The sequence below is a fragment of the Squalius cephalus genome (assembly GCF_949319135.1).
Source record: "Squalius cephalus genome assembly, chromosome: 22".
NCBI classification, from domain to species: domain Eukaryota; kingdom Metazoa; phylum Chordata; class Actinopteri; order Cypriniformes; family Leuciscidae; genus Squalius; species Squalius cephalus.
Genome location: NC_137143.1, coordinates 5,268,404 through 5,287,341, shown reverse-complemented (window position 1 = coordinate 5,287,341; position 18,938 = coordinate 5,268,404). Strand labels below are relative to the sequence as shown.

The 18,938-nt window shown below is 37.4% G+C and overlaps 1 protein-coding gene across 1 annotated transcript; it reads left to right on the top strand.

Annotated features, from left to right (window-relative positions):
• Nucleotides 1–1,106: 1,106 nt before the first annotated feature.
• On the top strand, nucleotides 1,107–18,633 carry itih3a.1 (inter-alpha-trypsin inhibitor heavy chain 3a, tandem duplicate 1). Its single transcript, XM_079857642.1, has 22 exons — nucleotides 1,107–1,266; nucleotides 1,470–1,502; nucleotides 2,093–2,116; nucleotides 3,230–3,384; nucleotides 3,499–3,603; nucleotides 3,686–3,848; nucleotides 5,149–5,259; nucleotides 5,404–5,532; nucleotides 6,732–6,848; nucleotides 6,943–7,111; nucleotides 10,729–10,854; nucleotides 11,032–11,213; nucleotides 11,432–11,620; nucleotides 12,068–12,207; nucleotides 12,403–12,560; nucleotides 12,731–12,760; nucleotides 13,119–13,178; nucleotides 13,275–13,388; nucleotides 14,499–14,700; nucleotides 15,454–15,626; nucleotides 17,397–17,508; nucleotides 17,593–18,633. The coding sequence occupies exons 1-22, from the start codon at nucleotides 1,147–1,149 to the stop codon at nucleotides 17,729–17,731; spliced, it is 2,751 nt and encodes a 916-aa protein (XP_079713768.1). The 5' UTR covers nucleotides 1,107–1,146; the 3' UTR covers nucleotides 17,732–18,633.
• The last annotated feature ends 305 nt before the right edge of the window (nucleotides 18,634–18,938 follow it).

Genomic DNA, 18,938 nt, shown 5'->3' with positions numbered 1-18,938 from the left:
GACTTTTTCTTTCTACCAGCCAATGATGATTCTGAAAGAAAGTGTGTAGGGTTATAGTAACAAACACAACTTTCATGTGCATCCGACTAACAGATAAACAGCACTCTTATTTTACTGTTGTTGTTAATATTGTGGTTATTTTAACAAACAGTTTGCTTTGTATATTCAGTTCAACAGCATTCATTTAAAGAGTAAACTTTATCTCTCAACTGAACAGGGAAGCAAATATATCGAAATTATCGAAATATCGCAAATGTATATATCGCGATATGCATATCGCAAGAGAGCTTGCAATAACTGGGGTCATGAACAAAAGACAAAGAGAAAATCACCCCCTGCTCTTGGCTGAATAACTTTTGTAGCTTTAATAAAAATCAGTATATTTAATTCATAGAGTGAAAAATAAGCCGTGTTTTATTTTTACATTTGATTATTCAGTTTCTGTTGTTAAATAAACCTAATGTAGGATAACCTGCAACCCTAAACCCCATGGTTTACACTGATGTTAAAATAACATTTTTTATGCTACAGTAAAACACTGCTGTTCACTTTCAGAAGTTGTAGGGCTGTTTTATTGTCACAAAAAGAATGTGAAACATGTATGTAGGTTATATAATAGATCATTTAAGTTTATTTTACACACTTTAAGCATTATCGTATCGCATATCGAATATCGCATAATTGAGTTATCGCATATCGCAATTTTCTTCAATATTGTGCAGCCCTACAACTGAACACAGTACATGCATTTTAGACACTTGGGTGTTCTTGCTGTCCAAGCAATACTTGTGTGTCCTTGAATGAGCGCATTTACTGCTTAGGCAATGTCAGTGGTATGACCCATTTTAGGGGCTGCCAAAATTACTATTTAAAATAAATTGAGTCAGAGCTACAGAAATGCTACTACATATTTACAAGTAAAGCTCCATATTATGCGTAGGATATTTTCTATCCGACTCCCCACATATTGTTTTGACGTCCATCGTAATTCACACCCTTAAAAAGTCTAAAACAAAAATACCATGAGACAAATTATCAATACTGCACTCAATTCAAGAATTCAGGAACAAAGATCACAAATCCACCAACACCCACTCAAACAGGTTTAAAGTGTACACAAGGGTTCAGAGTATTCAAAAGTCCTGAATGCGATTGAGCAGACAGTTCACCATGTCTACAGGGTGGATATTTTGTGTGTTTGTGTGCGTATGTTTTACTTTAGGGTCTTTTGAGACCCTGGTCATCACAAAAGGCGACGAGCAATGGGTAGGTCTGCTTTTGCTATCCTAATTTATGTTTTGCTGCACTAATAAAGTGCCTTATAATCATTAACATATCAGCAGTGATCAGTAATATTCTGAGCAACAGTATGTCTTCAATGTCAATACAGTAAAAAATATGGGAAAACAGTTCAGCCGTCATAGTTTATATGTATGTGTATAGTGATGTGTCCTCTTATGACCCTCCAGGACAGTGAAACCAGCACGGCCAGACTCTTAAAGGTATTGCAACAATGCCAATAGATTACATAAAGCAGTGGTTCTCAATCAGGTGGCCGGGGCCAACTGGGGGGCCTCTGCAAACTTCATTTCAATTCATTTCATTTCAAATATATATTAAAAAAGCAAATACAGACTTATGATTGCCAATAGATACACAGACACGCTGAGTGAACATGTAGGATATGCTGCTGCATGAATAGGCATACATAAATCCTAGGGGTGGGCGATATACTGGTAGACACGATTAACTGGTAGAGATTTTACTGTATATATAGTCTCTATCGCGGTTGCGCTTACGTGACTTTTAATGAATGTAGCCTAATATATCAACAAATGTCAGTTGTCAGTTCAAAAACAAGCAGCAATGTCAAAATCACAGCAGAAACACCAGAGTAAATATCCAAGCCAATAATGAAAAGCCTTTGAGTTGCCAAAAAGGTTGAGAACCACTGATGTACAGAAAGTAGTCAAATAAATCACAATACATGAAGTTGGCTATTTTTGTGTGTGTGTTTAGCTTGACTATATTAACATTTTACAACAACACATAGTTGCCATACAAAATTAATTTTCCAATTGCCTCCTAACAGAAGCGAAGTGTGAGCAGTGCTGAGGTGGGAACTCTTCATTATATCTCACACAATCTCATCAATCCATTGATTTGAAAGTCCATTTGAAATGAATGTGGGCAGTTAATGAGCTATCTTTAACTGATTTGACTCTTAAAAGAAAAATACTTTTGTTGCCTAATGATACAGTCAATTTATATAAAGTTAATGAATTGTATTTTATTACATTTTATTAAATTAATTTAGTTCACCCAAAAACACCCTCATGTCGTTCCAAACCCATAAGACTTTCATTCAATGAATAAAACTTTCATTCGAAACACAAATGAAGATCTTTTTGATGAAATCTGAGAGCTTTCTGTCCCTCCATTGACAGCTACGCAACTACCACTTCAACTACCAATTTCAAAAAATTCATAAAGAGATCGTAAAACCAATCCATATGAATTAAGCGGTTTAGTAACAATAAATTCAATCTGTTCATCATATAAAGCAATTGTGTCTCTTCAGAAAATTTGGATTAAACCACTCGATTCAAATGGATTCGTTTCACGATATTTTTATGAACATTTTGAAGCATCAAAGTAGTTGCATAGACGGTCAATGGAGGGACAGAAATCTCTCAGATTGTATTCGTGTTGTGAAGATGATCAAAAGTTGTACGGGTTTGGAACGACATGAGGGTGAGAAATTAATGACAGAATTCTTATTTTTGGGTGAATTATCCCTTTAATTTTGCTGTGTGTGCATGTTTCTGCATGCCATTTTACTGTGGTTATTCATAACATTCGACTTGAATAAAATTAGTTAATTTACAATATAGGTTATTTGACATTTTATAGTGCAGCCGACACTGACCTCAACAAGCTCAACCTTTATCCTGAAATGACTGCTGTCTAAGTCAATAGACAATCGCGGTTGCAACATGTGTTTGTGGAATATTTTGCCCTTTCACTAAATGTTCAGCTAGTTTTGGAAAGGTCCTTTGAAGGGGACTGCTTAAACTACTCCGTAATAAAAATACTTTTGTTGCAACATAAGTTTATATATCAGGTAACAAGCAATGTACCATAGGAAAGAATTGTTGTCATTGTTGAAATGACAAAGTATATCACTATTTCGTTGCATGTTTTTTTTTTTTTTTTCTTCTTCTTTCAGATAGAGGTACAGAGCGTGAAGGTGGTCTGTAAAGTCACATCACGTTTCGCACACACTGTCATGACCACGAAAGCTCTGAATAAGGCCAACATCTCACAGGAAGTGTCCTTTGAGGTGGAGTTACCCAAGAAGTCTTTCATCACCAACTTTAGCATGTCAGTCCTTTCCCATGAGTCAGCATGAGCCATGAGAATCTACTGCATTTCCGTTTTATGTGTGCATTTTTAAAAATTATTGCTACTAATGTCATGACATTTTTGGATTTTCAGGGAGATTGATGGCAAGACATATACAGGTGTAGTGAAGGAAAAAGAGAAGGCCAAGGAGCAGTATCAGAAGGCTGTGTCATCTGGCCAGACTGCTGGTTTAGTCAAGTGAGAAGAAGAAAACAAGAAGTCAACATGAACTTGCTTGTTGCTCAAATCCTACTAACTAACTGGTGTTTTGGTATTCCAGGGTTTCAGGTAGAAAAATGGAGAAGTTTTCTGTTTCTGTGAACATCGCGGCAGACAGCAGTGTCGTATTTATTCTCACCCATGAGGAACTTCTTCAGCGACAGTTTGGCAAATATGAGCTCATGATCAGAGTCAAACCCAAACAGCTGGTCCAGCACTTCCAGGTTCACTGTTAACTGACTGCAGCAGATTTTAATTGAGAAGCCACATGATATATTTTCTAACTTAAAAAATTGTAATTTTCATGGACATGTTACTTGTCAACTACACTGAAAAAAAAAACCAAAAGTAAAATTGACTTAATTTTTCTTTGGCAAGTTTTAGCACAAATATTTTTTTTAAGTAAATTTCACATATGGAATTAAGTAAACTCTACTTAACTAAGTTAAGTGAAATTAAGTAGCCTAATTTTAACTTGGCTATAGTAAAAGGTTGAGTAATATTTATTTAGTTGAAGTTTCCGACGAAACGATATAAAATTGAATTAAACCACACTTTTAAAGTATATGCTTTACTTAGAAATATATAAGTAATTTATACAATAGATATTATGTGAGACGCCATATCTACAGATCAGAGGTTGCACTTCAAGTGAACGCAGAGACCTCAATACTTGGTAGACAATACACAATGACGGTAACATTCGATGGATCATTTTGGTGTTTGAATGTGTCATTTTGAAAATGAACTCCAAATGTTACAAAATGGCAAGTTACTAATCCTAACAAGAAAAGCAATGATGAAACAGTGTAAATACAGCTGGAAAACAGTGGAAAAATCAATCTCATTAATTATTCAAGGCCCAGTGCATGATGGGAACACCAGTATCAGAAACGTTGAGTAATTTTACTTAATTTTATAATTTACTTTCATTTCTACATGCTTGAAATGAGAACTAAAATAAAATTTACTTTTTTTTATTCTTGCCTGAAATAACTTTTTCATGTAAATTACATAGTTTTTTTTCTGTAGTATTAACTTCACCACAAAATCATTTTTATCAGTGTGCCTGCCTATTAATATGATTACATAGATCTATTATGCATGCCATTGTTTAAGTGTCTTGTAATTTAAAACTAAATCTAAAACATCTAACAAACAAACAATTTTACAGCATTTATGAATGCTTTTATTTAATTAAAATGTTCATGTTAGTTCACAGTGCATTAACTAATGTTAACAAAATACGTTTGATCTTAAAACGTATTAGCAAATGCTGAGATTTACATTAAGATTAATAATGCTGTAGAAGTATAGACCATTGTTATTCATGTTAACTAATAACTAATGTTAACAAATGAGACCGCATCGTAAAGTGAGCACAATTTTTAGCAGGAATAATTCCTCTCTTAATTTGAACACCTCGCATTTAAACAATGAATGACTTGTTGACTGAATTCATATTATGCAATTATAATTAAAAGCTGAAATAAATGACTAATTAGTCCTGTCTCTCATCCTCAGATTGTGGCAGATATCTATGAGCCTCAGGGAATTGCATTTGTGGACGCCTATGGTACATTCATCACCAATGAGCTGCTCCCTCTAGTGGAGAAAACTGTCAGTGATAAGAAGGTGACTATTCAAAAAACTTTGGATGAATGGATGCCACTTAGTGTAAAGCATTATTAGTATACTAACTAATAACTAAACAGAATCTCTGCTAGACAATAATCATGGTAGTGATGATAATGATATCAAATTGTAACCTTTGTTCAGGCCCATGTGTCCTTCTCTCCAACACTGGATCAACAGAGGAAATGCTCTGAGTGTGAAGGCACACTCATTGATGGAGATTTCATCATTAAGTATGATGTCAACCGTGCTCATGACATTGGTGACATTCAGGTCAGATTTCATTATGATTATAAAAGTAAAAATGACAACTGAATCGGCAACATCCTGATGATGAAAAGCTTCAACAATCGAAGCTAAATCTTGAGTGGCTCACGTCTGTCCCACAGGCTTCACAGTGAACGCAGATCATTGAGCCTTTTTTTAATAGCGAGCCACTCAAAGTCTTTCAGACACTCTTTTCGAAAACTGTAAGCCTTGTTTTCCGCAGGTGGATCCACATTCACCCCATGATCAGCATCTCCAACTCTGCGACTAAAGTTATCTGTAACTTTAGACAGCTTACAAAAGAAATCTCAATGTTCTTTTCACTTTCTCTCTTCGACTCTACATTTTGCACGGTAATTAGTTCCCAGTCATGTGACATCGGAACGCAGCGAAAGGGAGTGCTTGACGGCTAATATTAACCAAAATCAGCAAATTAAGAATGTAAAGATAAAGTTTAATTGATTATGTAAAGTTGAACAGAACAGTGGACCGGTCACTGTATCAGCTCACAGCGGGCAATAATTAGCAAATGTTTTGTAGAGAAATTAAACGCACCACAACAATCATTGCATCCACACAAATGCTCTCAAATAGCAAAAAAATGCTTCACAAAAAATAAAGTGAAGATGACGAATTTTGAGAGCTACTAAGCGGATTCTCACTACCGATAATTTAAACACATATGATTGGTCATTATTTCCAACAGAAATCCCTGTGATGAGCTACAATACTCAACGCTGCAAAATCATGTCGTGAATAGATACATTGGCAGTGCCGTTGATTTCACAAGACATGAATATAACAACCAGATCGCTTTAATTTACTTACTTTTCTGTTTTATGTAACAATACAAATTATATGTAACACTAGTAACATAACTAGTATATTAATCCTGCATGCAATTAATAAAAATATATTAGTTGCATTGACATGACCAGGCAGCCACGGTATGTCAATGCAACTAATACACCCAATTGACACCCTGGCCTGACCCACTGGCTACAAGTGTGTTTACTGTGTTTACAAGGCGCTTACTGCACCTTTATATCCCAGTCATTAGTCCATTCTCCCTTCCATTTCCTTTACTCTTTGAACTTTTCTTATTAAAAAAAATAAAAAAATAAAAAGACATATATATACATATATGTGTGTGTGTGTGTGTGTGTGTGTGTGTGTGTGTGTGTGTGTGTGTGTGTCATCTACAGGTTGTCAATGGTTACTTTGTGCATTTCTTTGCACCAGCCAGTCTTCCACGAGTACCAAAGATGGTTGTGTTTGTGATAGACAACAGCTACTCTATGGTGGGAAGAAAAATGAGTCAGGTGAGTTATGATGTCTGTTAAATGAGAAAATACTGTTTTCAATAGATTGTCAGTACTTTGGACAGTTAATTTGTCCGTTTGTTTCCGAAACGAGACCAAAGAGGGCCTAGTGACCATCCTGGGTGAACTCCCAGAGGATGACTACTTTGCGATCATCGTCTTTTCAAGCAACTTTGTTGTATGGCGGCCACATTTATGTAAAGCAACAAAGGAAAATGTGCATGCAGCCCAGGAATATGTCAAAACAATTGAAGTTAGTGGTGGTAAGTATGAGTATTAAATATATAAACTGAAATCATCACTGAACAAATTATAAACTAGATTAATTTGGTGCAATCAATATAAAAACATTAAATAAAGCACAACAGTACAATGCACCTTGACTAGGAAAGGAGCCATTTGAGGTTTAAAAAAGCAGAAATACCTGACTAGAGAAAACAAAGAAAAAAGGCTGTTGTGTTCCCTTTTGCCAAATAGGTAGGAAAACTTCAACACCCATAATGCACTGGGCATGTTGCCGTCCAAGGCCACTCCCACCAATCTGCTATGAATACGCTTACCAGAGTCCATTAAAGCCTTGCTTTAGTAGGAAATATTTCTTGGCAAACTTTTAGTCATAATGGTGGTGTCAACTTGTATTCTTCCCGGGCGCAAAAATTGAGTAAACGTTTAACAGAAGTGAGTAACTTTTGGTTTCCACTTTCCAGTGAAGGATCCAGCACGTTGTAGGCAGCGGCTAAAGGATGCAAACTACCGTAAATGGAGAACTTTGCAAAAGAAAATCTGAAAGCCCTGTGTATGTTTGTAGTCAATATTTAATGGTCGTGTCTGAAATTGCCCCCTATAGAGCACTCTTTGAGGGAACAGCCTTGTGTAGTGGTGTCAGAAACCATAGTGGACACTATTGAGTGTACTCATTTAATCCCATAATGCACCACAATAACGAGTGTACAACTGCCGTACACTCAACAGCTAGAGAATACCCATAATGAACTGTGACGGCATGAATTCCCACAGCTGAATCATCCATCCAATTTTCCAATTTTATACAGGTATAAATTCCTTTTGATTTTTAAATTGTTCAATTAAGGTTTATAAATGGTAGTTTCCATGACAGAGTTAAAGTCCCCATGAAATCAAAATTGACCCTATTTACTTTGTTAGCGCATATACTAGTCTTGTGGTGAACAATTAATCCGTGCAAGAAAATATTTAAAAAAAAATTTTTTTACCCTGGTAATCTTTAATCAAAATCTGAAAATGCCCCTCCCCTCTGCATTGGAGGACCTTCTCTGATGACGTAGGTTTGAGGAATTGGTTTGGGCAACGCTTAACCACTCCCCTCAAACCGTTAGTCTGCTATGAGCAGAGATGGAGAGGAGGAGCGCTAGAGTAAAACCCTGCCCTCTGTTCAATATTCCTTTTCACTGGGAAATACGTCATAACACTGGAGAAAAGTCGTTTGCAACTTCCGGTTCACAGGGACTTTAAGGATAAATCTTTTCATTACTACTGGAGTCGCTAGTTTGCTAAGCTTCCGGCACACTCTGTGTCCGAATTCACTAACTCGATTTCATTCACTCCTTCAAGTGAACTATATTAGTTTTCCATTTTTATCATACTGCTGTTTAAAGCGTAGACAAAGTACAATACAAATTGCAGTGATAAACCTACCCTTACAATAACCGTTGTTACAATAACGGGGGTACAAAATGTGGAAGTATAATCTATAGTTGTCACGAAAGCCCTGGAGCATTTTGCTTCATCCAGCAGACTTTTACTTAGCCTGGCTCCGCCCTCCTAAGTACTTCCGCTCAATTTTCATTTTCCTTCAGTACGTCGTCTGGGTTTGCGGTATATTCTTGGGTTTTCTCCGACCAAATTTTTATCGGTCCAATCAGCGAACAGAGGGAGTGGCTGAGAACGATGACGTTGAGGTCATGCGCTAGTTTGAGTTATAGGGTTACGTCACGACCAAACGTTAGCGATTGGTTATGGCAGATCCAGAGTGGCTCTGGGCAAATCCAATAGTTTTAAACTTCAACAGAGTACCCGCCTTCAAGGAAGTTAACGCTTGTCAATGGAGAGTGGTCAGACTCTCTGTACAAATGAAATGTACGAGAGTCTGGTAGGACCAGGCTAACTTTTACAGACAAATAAACATGAATTTCTCTGTCCAGGTAATGAGGAGAACAAGTAGGGCTGCACGATTAATCGAAAAAAAAATCACGATCTCGATTCAGACATAAATGCGATCTCATTTCTTAATGATGGCGATTCACTTCCGGGTATTTCCCTGCATTCAGATCATGCTGCATTCACGCGTTATTGGTCACACTCACACAATAACAAAATAGGGTTGTGATGGCTGACCGACCTCACGACACGGCAGTTAAGGTCACGTAATTTAATCTATTGATTCGTGTACACTATAGTGGTTGGGAACGGAACCTATGGCTCGCGAGCCATACCTGGCTCTTTGACAAAAATAATGTGGCTCGCAAGCTCTCTCACCCTTTACCAACAAACTAAAAAAATTAATTAAGACACATCAACAAAGATCGGCTCTCTGCAGAAAAAGCAGCCAATTACAATTCCCTTGTTGTAGGCCTACAGCCTACCGAAGTTAATGAAAAGTGTATGATAATAATAATAATATTCAAGCTGTAGGCCTACCGGCAAAAGTGCGTGTTCAGTGCTGTTCGCGAGTGTCACGAGTCACCACAGAAATCAACTAACCGCTTACGTTTCTGTGGTAAATTGTAACCAGCTCCTGCACTGGATTCAAGCAGAGCAGCTTGTTTAAGATAATGGCGAAAACCATTTTAGAACAGCAGCGAAAATGTAAAAGTAGGTTAAATAAACTTTAATATATCCTTATTGAAACGGGTGCTTTGCTGTGCTTTTACATTCACTTTTGCCGCAGAGACTCTTTTATGTCCTATAAATGTGTCGTATTTTTGATAATCCGCGCAGATTTCAGTTGATGATTCTGTTTAAAGTTATTAAAAACAAAACGTGAATGAATGAGAAAGAAAAGAGCAGGATGTGCATTATATTGAAATGAAATATAAAAAGCGCGATAAGTCGCGAAAGAGAACTGAATTATACTGACAGGATGCTGTGCGCGCGCTCCGAGCGCAACACGGACAAGCATAGTAGTCTTTGTCTCCGGTTGCGCGCCTAAACGGCCAAATAAAAACAGAAATATTTCAAAATGCCAAGTCGAGTATTCCCGTAAACACAGTAGATGTAAGTACTATGTACATTCTGTGCCAAATGGAGCAAAAATCACAGGTTCTATTTAGTTATTTTTATTTATTATTGTATATGTTAATGTTCTCTTATGTTCAACAACATAAAACTTTAAAATTATTCACTTTAAGGGGTCTAAAATAAAGAAAAGAGACAATTTTTTGTTACTCCTGCACTTTATTATACTGAATGTCCTGTTTTTTTTGTTGTTGTTGTTGTTGTTGTTTTTTTGTACATGTGCAATACATTTTGGTTGAAAAAATGAGAATCGTGCAAGAGAATCGTGATCTCAATTCCCATGGAGAAAAATCGTGATTCACATTTTAGCAAGAATCGTGCAGCCCTAAGAACAAGGGAACATTGTTCAGTTACTACCGACATTGTAACAATTCAAAGCAGATTGAAAATCAGCCAAGTTACTCTATAAGCATCTAAAATGTGTTAGTCATTATTTTAGACCTGCAAACGCAAACATCTACACTGAAAAAAAAAAAAACTGGAAAAACTTTACTTCCAGATTTAAAGTTATGACAAAATATCACATTTTAAAGATAAAATATATTCTGCACCCTTTCTACACCACTAATCAAATGTGTGACACGAGCACCTTTTGTTTGTGTCTCAGGTACAGAAATACATGATCCTGTCATTCATGGTGTGGAGATGCTGTATGAAGAACAGCGTAACGGGACAGCCCCAAAGAATATGGTCCTGATGATCATTTTGCTGACTGATGGGGAACCAAACCCATGTATGTATGCACATACCAACAACCATTTAATGTTTCTAGACTAAGAAAGCTCAAAAAAGCTGGGCTCAAGAGCAGACTATAGATTAACTAATCAGTTATTTGTAGCTGTTGTTCATTTTTGTCGCCTGTTGTCATCTGTGATGGTAAATTTTAATCATAAATTTGACTAATTCTTAGGGATAAGATCGCTTCCTGAGATCCAAGAGGGCATTCGTAATGCAATTAATGGGAATATCACTCTGTTCAGTTTGGCCTTTGGTAACGATGCAGACTATGGATTTTTGGATACATTGAGCAAGCAGAACAATGGCCTGGTTCGCAGGATTTATGAGGACTCAGATGCTCCGCTTCAGCTACAGGTATCACAACTGGGGTGTTTGCAAAATATTGATTCCTTTTAAATGATTAAAGTAATTTTTTTTTTTCAATTAAATCAATCTTCATTCAAAAAATCTCATAAATCACTTTAAGAATCATAAAGTCCTAAAAACGTAAAGATACATTTTCAACTTTAGCAATACCTTCCGTTATGGAGTATTTTAATATATTACCATTATTATTATTATTTTCCACCCAGGGATTTTATGAAGAAGTGTCAAGTCCTCTACTTTCAGAGGTGAATTTTCACTATCCGGACAACACTGTTAACTCATTGACAAGAAGCCATTTTAAACAGCTATTCAACGGCTCGGAGATCATGGTCGCTGGGCGACTTAATGACTTAAATGACATAAACAACTTTGCAATTGAAGTGTCCGCACAAGGGGTGAGTAAATAATCTATAGTTCCAGACACACATACACATGGTCCATAGTAATTGTAATTTGTATATAAATCTGCAATTAAATGCGGACATTGGTTGTTGGGTGTATGTGCGCAAAAATTATCTCCTTGTAAGTGTGAAAAAAAAAAAAAAAAAAAAAGCCTTTATGATGCAGATAATTTTAAAGGGGCACACTCCCCTTGTCAGCCATTGGTTGGAGATAGACAGATAGCTCTGCCCCAAACTCACACCATTGGTTGAGCTACTGTTGCTATGTCAGGCTTATTAAAGTTGCTGCTGCATATTAAGCTGGATAGGGGCAATTATTTTAACAACTGAATTATATTATATTATCATTAATATCTATTGTCACATTCTCAGTGAACTTCCATCATTATCAGTGGTGAGCTTGTTTGGGGGACTAATCCTGCTTTGTTTATTTTGCAACAGTTTGAAAATAATTTTGAGTTGAAAGGTCAGACAAACGCTCAGAAGTGGGAAACCATATTTCCTGATGAAGAGTATATTTTTGGGGACTTCATTGAGCGTCTCTGGGCGTATCTGACCATCCAGGAGCTCCTGGATAAAAAGTCAGTTCCTAACCTAAAACTCTCAAAGATCAACAAGGCTTCTTACATAGTTAACCTAATGTGAAAATGACTAGTATAAATGTAATTTGTCTGAATTATTTTTACTGATTTTAATTGGGTCTGACATTATTCATAATCTTTTAGCCAGAAGATTTAAATCAAGTCCAATTATAATACAAAAATATTTTCTGACAGAGACAAAGGTACTCCAGAGGAGAAAGGAAACACCACTGCTGAAGCTTTAAGCCTTTCATTAAAGTACAACTTTGTTACGCCACTTACCTCCATGGTCGTCACTAAACCTGAAGATGAGACCAAAAAGGACACGTTCATTGCCGATAAGCTGACTGAGGGTATGACTAAACTGTCAAATAGCAAACAGAAGTTTGCAAAAACTAAATATCACATAAATCTCAGAGGAGAAGCCCATACATTTAAAAACAGAGTTCCAGTGTTCTTGATGATTTTGTTAATGTTTATTCAGTTTTATGACACTTACTCTTTTCTCAACACTCATCCACAGAGGAACGAGGAAAACTTGGCAGATATGGTGGTAAGCCATTACACTAGCACTTATTAATCTGGTTAAGTCTGACATCACTATCACAGTATCCGCTTCTTCATAGTCCAAAAACAAACAACAAATGTTCAAAAATACAATCACAATGTGCTGAGCAACCGAACAGTCATGATAATCCTAGCCGTTATCTCCATAGAGAAATCTAGTTGGCCAGGCAGTGATTAATCGTTCATGAATCGTTTAAATACTGGTGTCCGTGACGCCATGAGCATGGAGACTATTGTGTACTGATGTGCAAATTAAGCTAAGAGTTTTAAAGCTTTCTTTTATATTTGACATTATTTAAAACCAAGTGAACTATTTTGGTGCATTTATTTTATCTTATTTGCAGGTTTCATGCCGGCCAGCAACTCATATGTGAGCCACGCACCATCTAGGCCTACATATTATGGTAAATGTTAAAACCATGTACTGTACTGGCCATGTGAAATGTAGGTAAAGATTCATAAGTCACATCAGCAGTGTTATTCTTACAATTTGTCAATAGTTGATGGAGATCCACACTTCATCATTGAGCTGCCAGAAAAGAATGATGCTCTGTGCTTCAACATTGATGACGAACCTGGTACCATCTTCAACCTGGTTAGAGACCCGCTTACAGGTAAAACCAACTTGCTATTTTAGCAGAAAAGTACATTAACATTCCACAGGCATAGCTGTATAGAACACAGTTCTTCTATCGTACACATGGTTCCCCCTCCTGGCATTACTGATTCTCATTATTGATATTAAATCTAAAAGGTTTAAACTATTCAACATTGTGGCTCTCCCAAGCTGTCAAGTGCAGCTTTCCAAGCTCCGTTCTTCAGCAAAATGGTAACAACAAAAACTCCAAACTTTCCCTTTACTCAAATCGCATAACACTTCATTGCTTTATTTACTGTCCTAATGCAGTCCCATGCAAAGCATACTGGGACTGATTCATGTCGTTTTTTTGTTTGTTTGTTTGTTTGTTTTTTGGCATCGACTGGTTTCGCACCGTTGAAGAAACCTAAGAAGTAGCGTAAGAAACCTCCCTACTAGATTGTACTTGATTGTACCATTCATGAACTCGGACCAATAATAGACAGCACAGCAAGTTCAGGGGCCTCATTTATAAACGTTGCGTAAGCACAAAAGAAGGCGTACGCCGCTTTCTACGCAATAATTGGTATTTATAAAAAGCAAACTTGACAGGAAAATGTGCGGTCCTTCACGCAAACTCTGACCCAGGCGTACGAACAAAAACGGGTGAAATGAGAAATGGCGACACCGTCGGCAGATGGAAGAAACACGTGAAAGTGTGTGAAACTGTAGACTGTTGTGTAAAAGAAATGGCAATACTGCCTCTCATAAATAACATGAAGACTTCACAAAGCAAGTCTTACAATTAACAGCCTACACGAACACCCGTTTGATCGCTCTGCAGTGTAAAACAAACAAAATCAAATGAAGATTACAACAGAAATGAAAATTAACACATATTTGCAAAAAGAAATGTGAAATATGTTCTGCAATAATATTTTTCCATCACCACTAGAATAGGAAACAAAGTGCACAAATTTTATCTTAAAATCTGTATTATCTGACGTTATACAATAATCAGGGGTTTAAGCTCCCCAGAGTAGCTACTCACCAATGACAGAATTCAAGAGGACAATATGTCTGTTGTTATCTTCTGAGCTATTCTGAAGTTCAATGTTTTAGTATTTGTTTCTTTGGTGCTCCACAGGTATTTTGGTAAATGGCCAAACCATTGGCGATAAGAAGGTCATCCCTGGGGAAAAAGTAAACACCTATTTTGGGCGCTTTGGAATCGTTCATGAGAAGTTTGGTATCAGATTGACAGTGAGCACAAAAGAGATCTCAGTGTCTGATGAGGGAAAAGAAGCAAAATTCTTCTGGACTGAGACTGCCACGGTTAAAGGGCCCAAGTAAGATGCAGGATCTCAGGTGCTTCTCAATCGGAAGGCTGCATATCTCACATATTCATATGTATTCATCAAGCTCTGTCAAAGGCTGTCTCAAATTGAAATATCCTGCAGCCTTCGTTTCGCATCCTTCATTCAGCTCATTTTCGCATCCTTAAATCCCCCACAATCATTTGCACACATTCCAATTCTTGAAAAAGAACTGACGGAAAACGATTCAGCACTTCATGTATACATTTTACTGTATTTGTCTTGCATTTCATAATAATCAAGGTTCATTATGAAATGTAAGACAAAAATACAGTATAATGTTTTCGGAGATGAAGGCATACATGTTATCTTTTGTTTTGGTTTAAATTAATCACTTAATACTAAACTGGAAGACCACAGACGGCTGTATTGCATTAATATAAAGATTTTTAATTGCATTAGTTTTTAGATGAACAATGAACAATGAATTGTTTAAGTTTTAATAGTATTTTGTGCCGTGACAGTTGGGGCAGGAACATGTGTGACGTAGCCCTGCGCACTTAATAGACCAACTCATTCTGGCGTTTAATGCTGAGGAGTCTAGCCTACAAGCCTCACTTACACAAGCCTGGACTAGGAAGGACACAGCCTTCCGTTCGAGAAGCACACATCATCTTTTCACTTCATTCATGTCAGGTCATTGTGAGCTGACTAAAATGTGTACTCTTCAAAAGGAGTTGGAAAAAGACTAAACCTCCTCACAGAACTTTGTCCTTCTTTCTCCAGCATGGATCTGCGGGTGATCAAAGATCGCAGTTTAACAGTGACCCTGAGGAACTCAGTCAAGTTTCTTATTATCCTGCACAAAGTCTGGCAGAAACATCCGTATCATCAAGACTACCTGGGGTTCTACACTCTGGACAGTCACCTCTTTTCAAGCAATGTCCATGGCCTGCTTGGTAAAACACTAAAGGACTTACTACAATATACAGTATATGTCATATTAAAGGGGAACTTGGCAACTATTTCAACTTAATAAATCCGTTTAGAAATCATTTGGATGGTTAAATAACCTGTTCTGGTGAGAATGGCTAGCATTCCCCGGCGGAAAACCAACCTTGCAACATGGGGACTCACGTCCTGGTAAGTTAGAAATAGGAAGTCTCGTGAGAAGCGAGAACGAGCGAGAAACACAAACTGCTTTACGGCAATTCAACATAAACACACATGCCATATGATACTGTGTATGATGTATTACCCACCTCAGTAGACATAGCTCCACACGATAAAGTTGGCCGGCTCCCATAATAACAAATGCACATGAGCAGCGGTAGAAGGGGGGAGGAGGGTGCCGCAAGTGAGATTTTTTTACTACAGTGTTGTGAAATATACAGCCCACAGCTGTAGGGGGAGCTTGATGAGAAAACACGCGACAACAAAAGAGAAAATCAGCGAACAAATGGCTAGAGTTGCCATGTTCCCCTTTAAAAGAATTGTCCAGGTATTGTACAAGTAAAGCTCAATAGACAGCATTTGTGGAGTAATGTTGAAGGAAGGAAGGAAGGAAGGAAGGAAGGAAGGAAGGAAGGAAGGAAGGAAGGAACTAACAATGGAAGTGAAGGGCACTTTTGGAGGCAATTTTGTTTTTTAAATCAGAAAAGTAGGCTTATAAAATCTTTTATTGTTTCTTCTGTTAAAAACATATTAATAGATTTGTTAAGTTGTTTAAATCATATTTTTTACAGTCGTTTTAGGCATTATGATGTTGCATTGTCATGGCAACAAAGCTGTAAAATTGGATATGACTTTGCACAGAAAAGATTAATAATTAAAAAATTTCACACCAAAATCATGATAACGTCGGCCTACATATTTCTACATTATATGGCTATACAGTTGAAACAGTGAATATTTTTTAACATTAATAAATTAGCCCAAAAAAAAAGGATGGACAAGAGGAAAGTCAATGTCTGTGGTAATCAGCATTATTCCACAAATGCTGTCAACTCAGCTTAAAGGCAGGGTAGGCAGGTTTTTTCTAAAAAACTTTTTCCCAAATTTGTTTAAACTGTCTTTATATACCAATACATAATTAAAATGTAAGTACTCTGAAAAAGAGAGTATAAAAATCGAGTGTCTGTAGTCCTCTCAGGGCTGCAATAAACACAGCTACTTATTCCATTCAATCCCACCCCTTCCCTTCTGGGCTCCTTCCAAAGCCACGCCCCCAAAACACATGAATGCGCGATGCCGACCGCTCAGCTGGAGGAGGCGTTTGCCAGCGCCGAGCGAAGAGGAGCGCAGTGCATGTAGTGACATCATGAATTTTGACTGCTCTTTCTCTGCCATAATTGTGATTCTTCCTAGCTTCCGTGCCTCTTCCCCTCCTCGGTGTCAAACGGGTGCGCACATGTGGGCAGCTCCTGTAGCAGCAGGGGTGGTAGCCATGGTAGCGAGGGAGAGTGACAGTCGCCCAGGCAATCATTTCATTCGTTCCAAATGGAAATAAGTAGCTGTGTTTATTGCAGCCCTGAGAGGACTACAGACACTCGATTTGTATACTCTCTTTTTCAGAGTACAACATTTTTATTATGTATTGGTATATAAAGACAGTTTAAACAAATTTGGGAAAAAGTTTTTTAGAAAAAACCTGCCTACCCTGCCTTTAACTTCTACTGAGCGACACAGTCTGTGACGGTTTCACTCTGAACTTGTTCACGGCTCTTTAGGTCAGTTCTACCATGGATTGGAGTTTGAAGTGAGTGAACCGTTTCCAGGAAAGGATCCAAAGAAACCAGATGCCATCATGTTTGTTAAGGGACAAGAGCTTGTAGTTACCAGGTGAATTTAAGACACTGCAGTTTACCCTTTCATTGAACATGGAGGGGTTGATCACAATTACACTGCATTATTCTGTGTCAACAGGGGCTGGCAGAGAGATTTCAGACAAGATGTGAAGAACGGAGAGCAAGTGCCTTGTTGGTTCGTTCACAATAACGGCACCGGACTGCTGGATGGAGTTCACACAGACTACATCGTCTCTGGCCTCTTCAAGACAGTCTAACAATGAGCCTCTAAAGCCAGAAAAATCAATGATTGACAACCGTTATCAAACAGATGATAAGAAAAATGATCAAAATGATTAGGCCATCAGCCTTTAAATGTAACTTGACCAGATAATTTGTACTTGGAAATATTGTTGTCAAACTACTAGTTGTTTGATTTGGAATACTAATTTTCGATACACTAACACCACCTGAGGTTTCTCGCTCTCTCTTCTCTCCATCAGCGAGTTGACAAACACCACAGTGTGTGTATTTTATAGAACAGGTTTGCCAGCTTTCAATCAGCTTTTTATTGTTTCGATGTCAGTACTAAATTAACAAGAAGTTCTCTTTCTTCGTGTTACCTGCATCTAGATCTCCCCATTTATTTGTCAGCAAAAAGTCCCCCAGATGAAGCAAAACTTGTCGTTTAAATGAGTATAAAGTCAGCAGTGCTGCATGTTTCAGAGTGAAGCATGGCTCTGTGTTCAGTGCGCACGCAAGCAGCTCGTGGCCCAGTGTTTTCAGCTCAGTAAATGCAACAAAACCAGTCTCTGTGTGTGCTGTGAGTTTAACAACAATTTGGGATACACTTTATTTTCACTTTTGCATTATTTCCAATATTTTGCACTAATCTGTGTTGTATCGAAGTTATTCCACTATCATGACAACACTAGTTGGAACTTAAAAGCATGAGATCACGGATATACATTTAAATATATATATCTATAAAAATGAAATATATAAATAAAGATTGAAATGTAAACACATGTGACATTTAACATACATTAAAAATTTTACCTTTAATGTAGTGTAATACAGCTGTTTGTGAATGTAAAAGGTCTGCAAAGTTTCCAATAACAAAGTGCACGACAAATAAATGTATTGTCTCCTTAACGAAACAATAAACTCTGAACTGCTGAAACAAGTCGTCATCAATTACAATCTCACTTCCTGTTACATATCTATGTAGGTTTGTAACAAATTTGCGAAATACCAGCCTGTAGTCTTCATTGGCTGCCCGTGAACAACGTCTACTTGACCCCTTAAACTATGTAGTTGCAGCTGAGACTGGAAAGGTTTGGTTCATGTTGCCGACATGTCGAGATGATGCTGTTTTCTGCGTTGCGAATCCATTTTGAGGCACTTCAAAAGGACTCAGGCTCGAATTAACACAGTAAAACCGACACCATTATTACTGTTCATATCACTGTGTAACAAGTCCTG

What these genes read in the sequence shown, in the direction of transcription:
- itih3a.1 (XM_079857642.1), top strand. Translation starts at nt 1,147, where the DNA reads ATGCGATTGAGCAGACAGTTCACCATGTCTACAGGGTGGATATTTTGT. An exon ending in CAAAAGGCGACGAGCAATGG is followed by an intron (nt 1,267 to 1,469) that starts GTAGGTCTGCTT and finishes ATGACCCTCCAG; the next exon opens with GACAGTGAAACCAGCACGGC. An exon ending in CAGACTGCTGGTTTAGTCAA is followed by an intron (nt 3,604 to 3,685) that starts GTGAGAAGAAGA and finishes TTGGTATTCCAG; the next exon opens with GGTTTCAGGTAGAAAAATGG.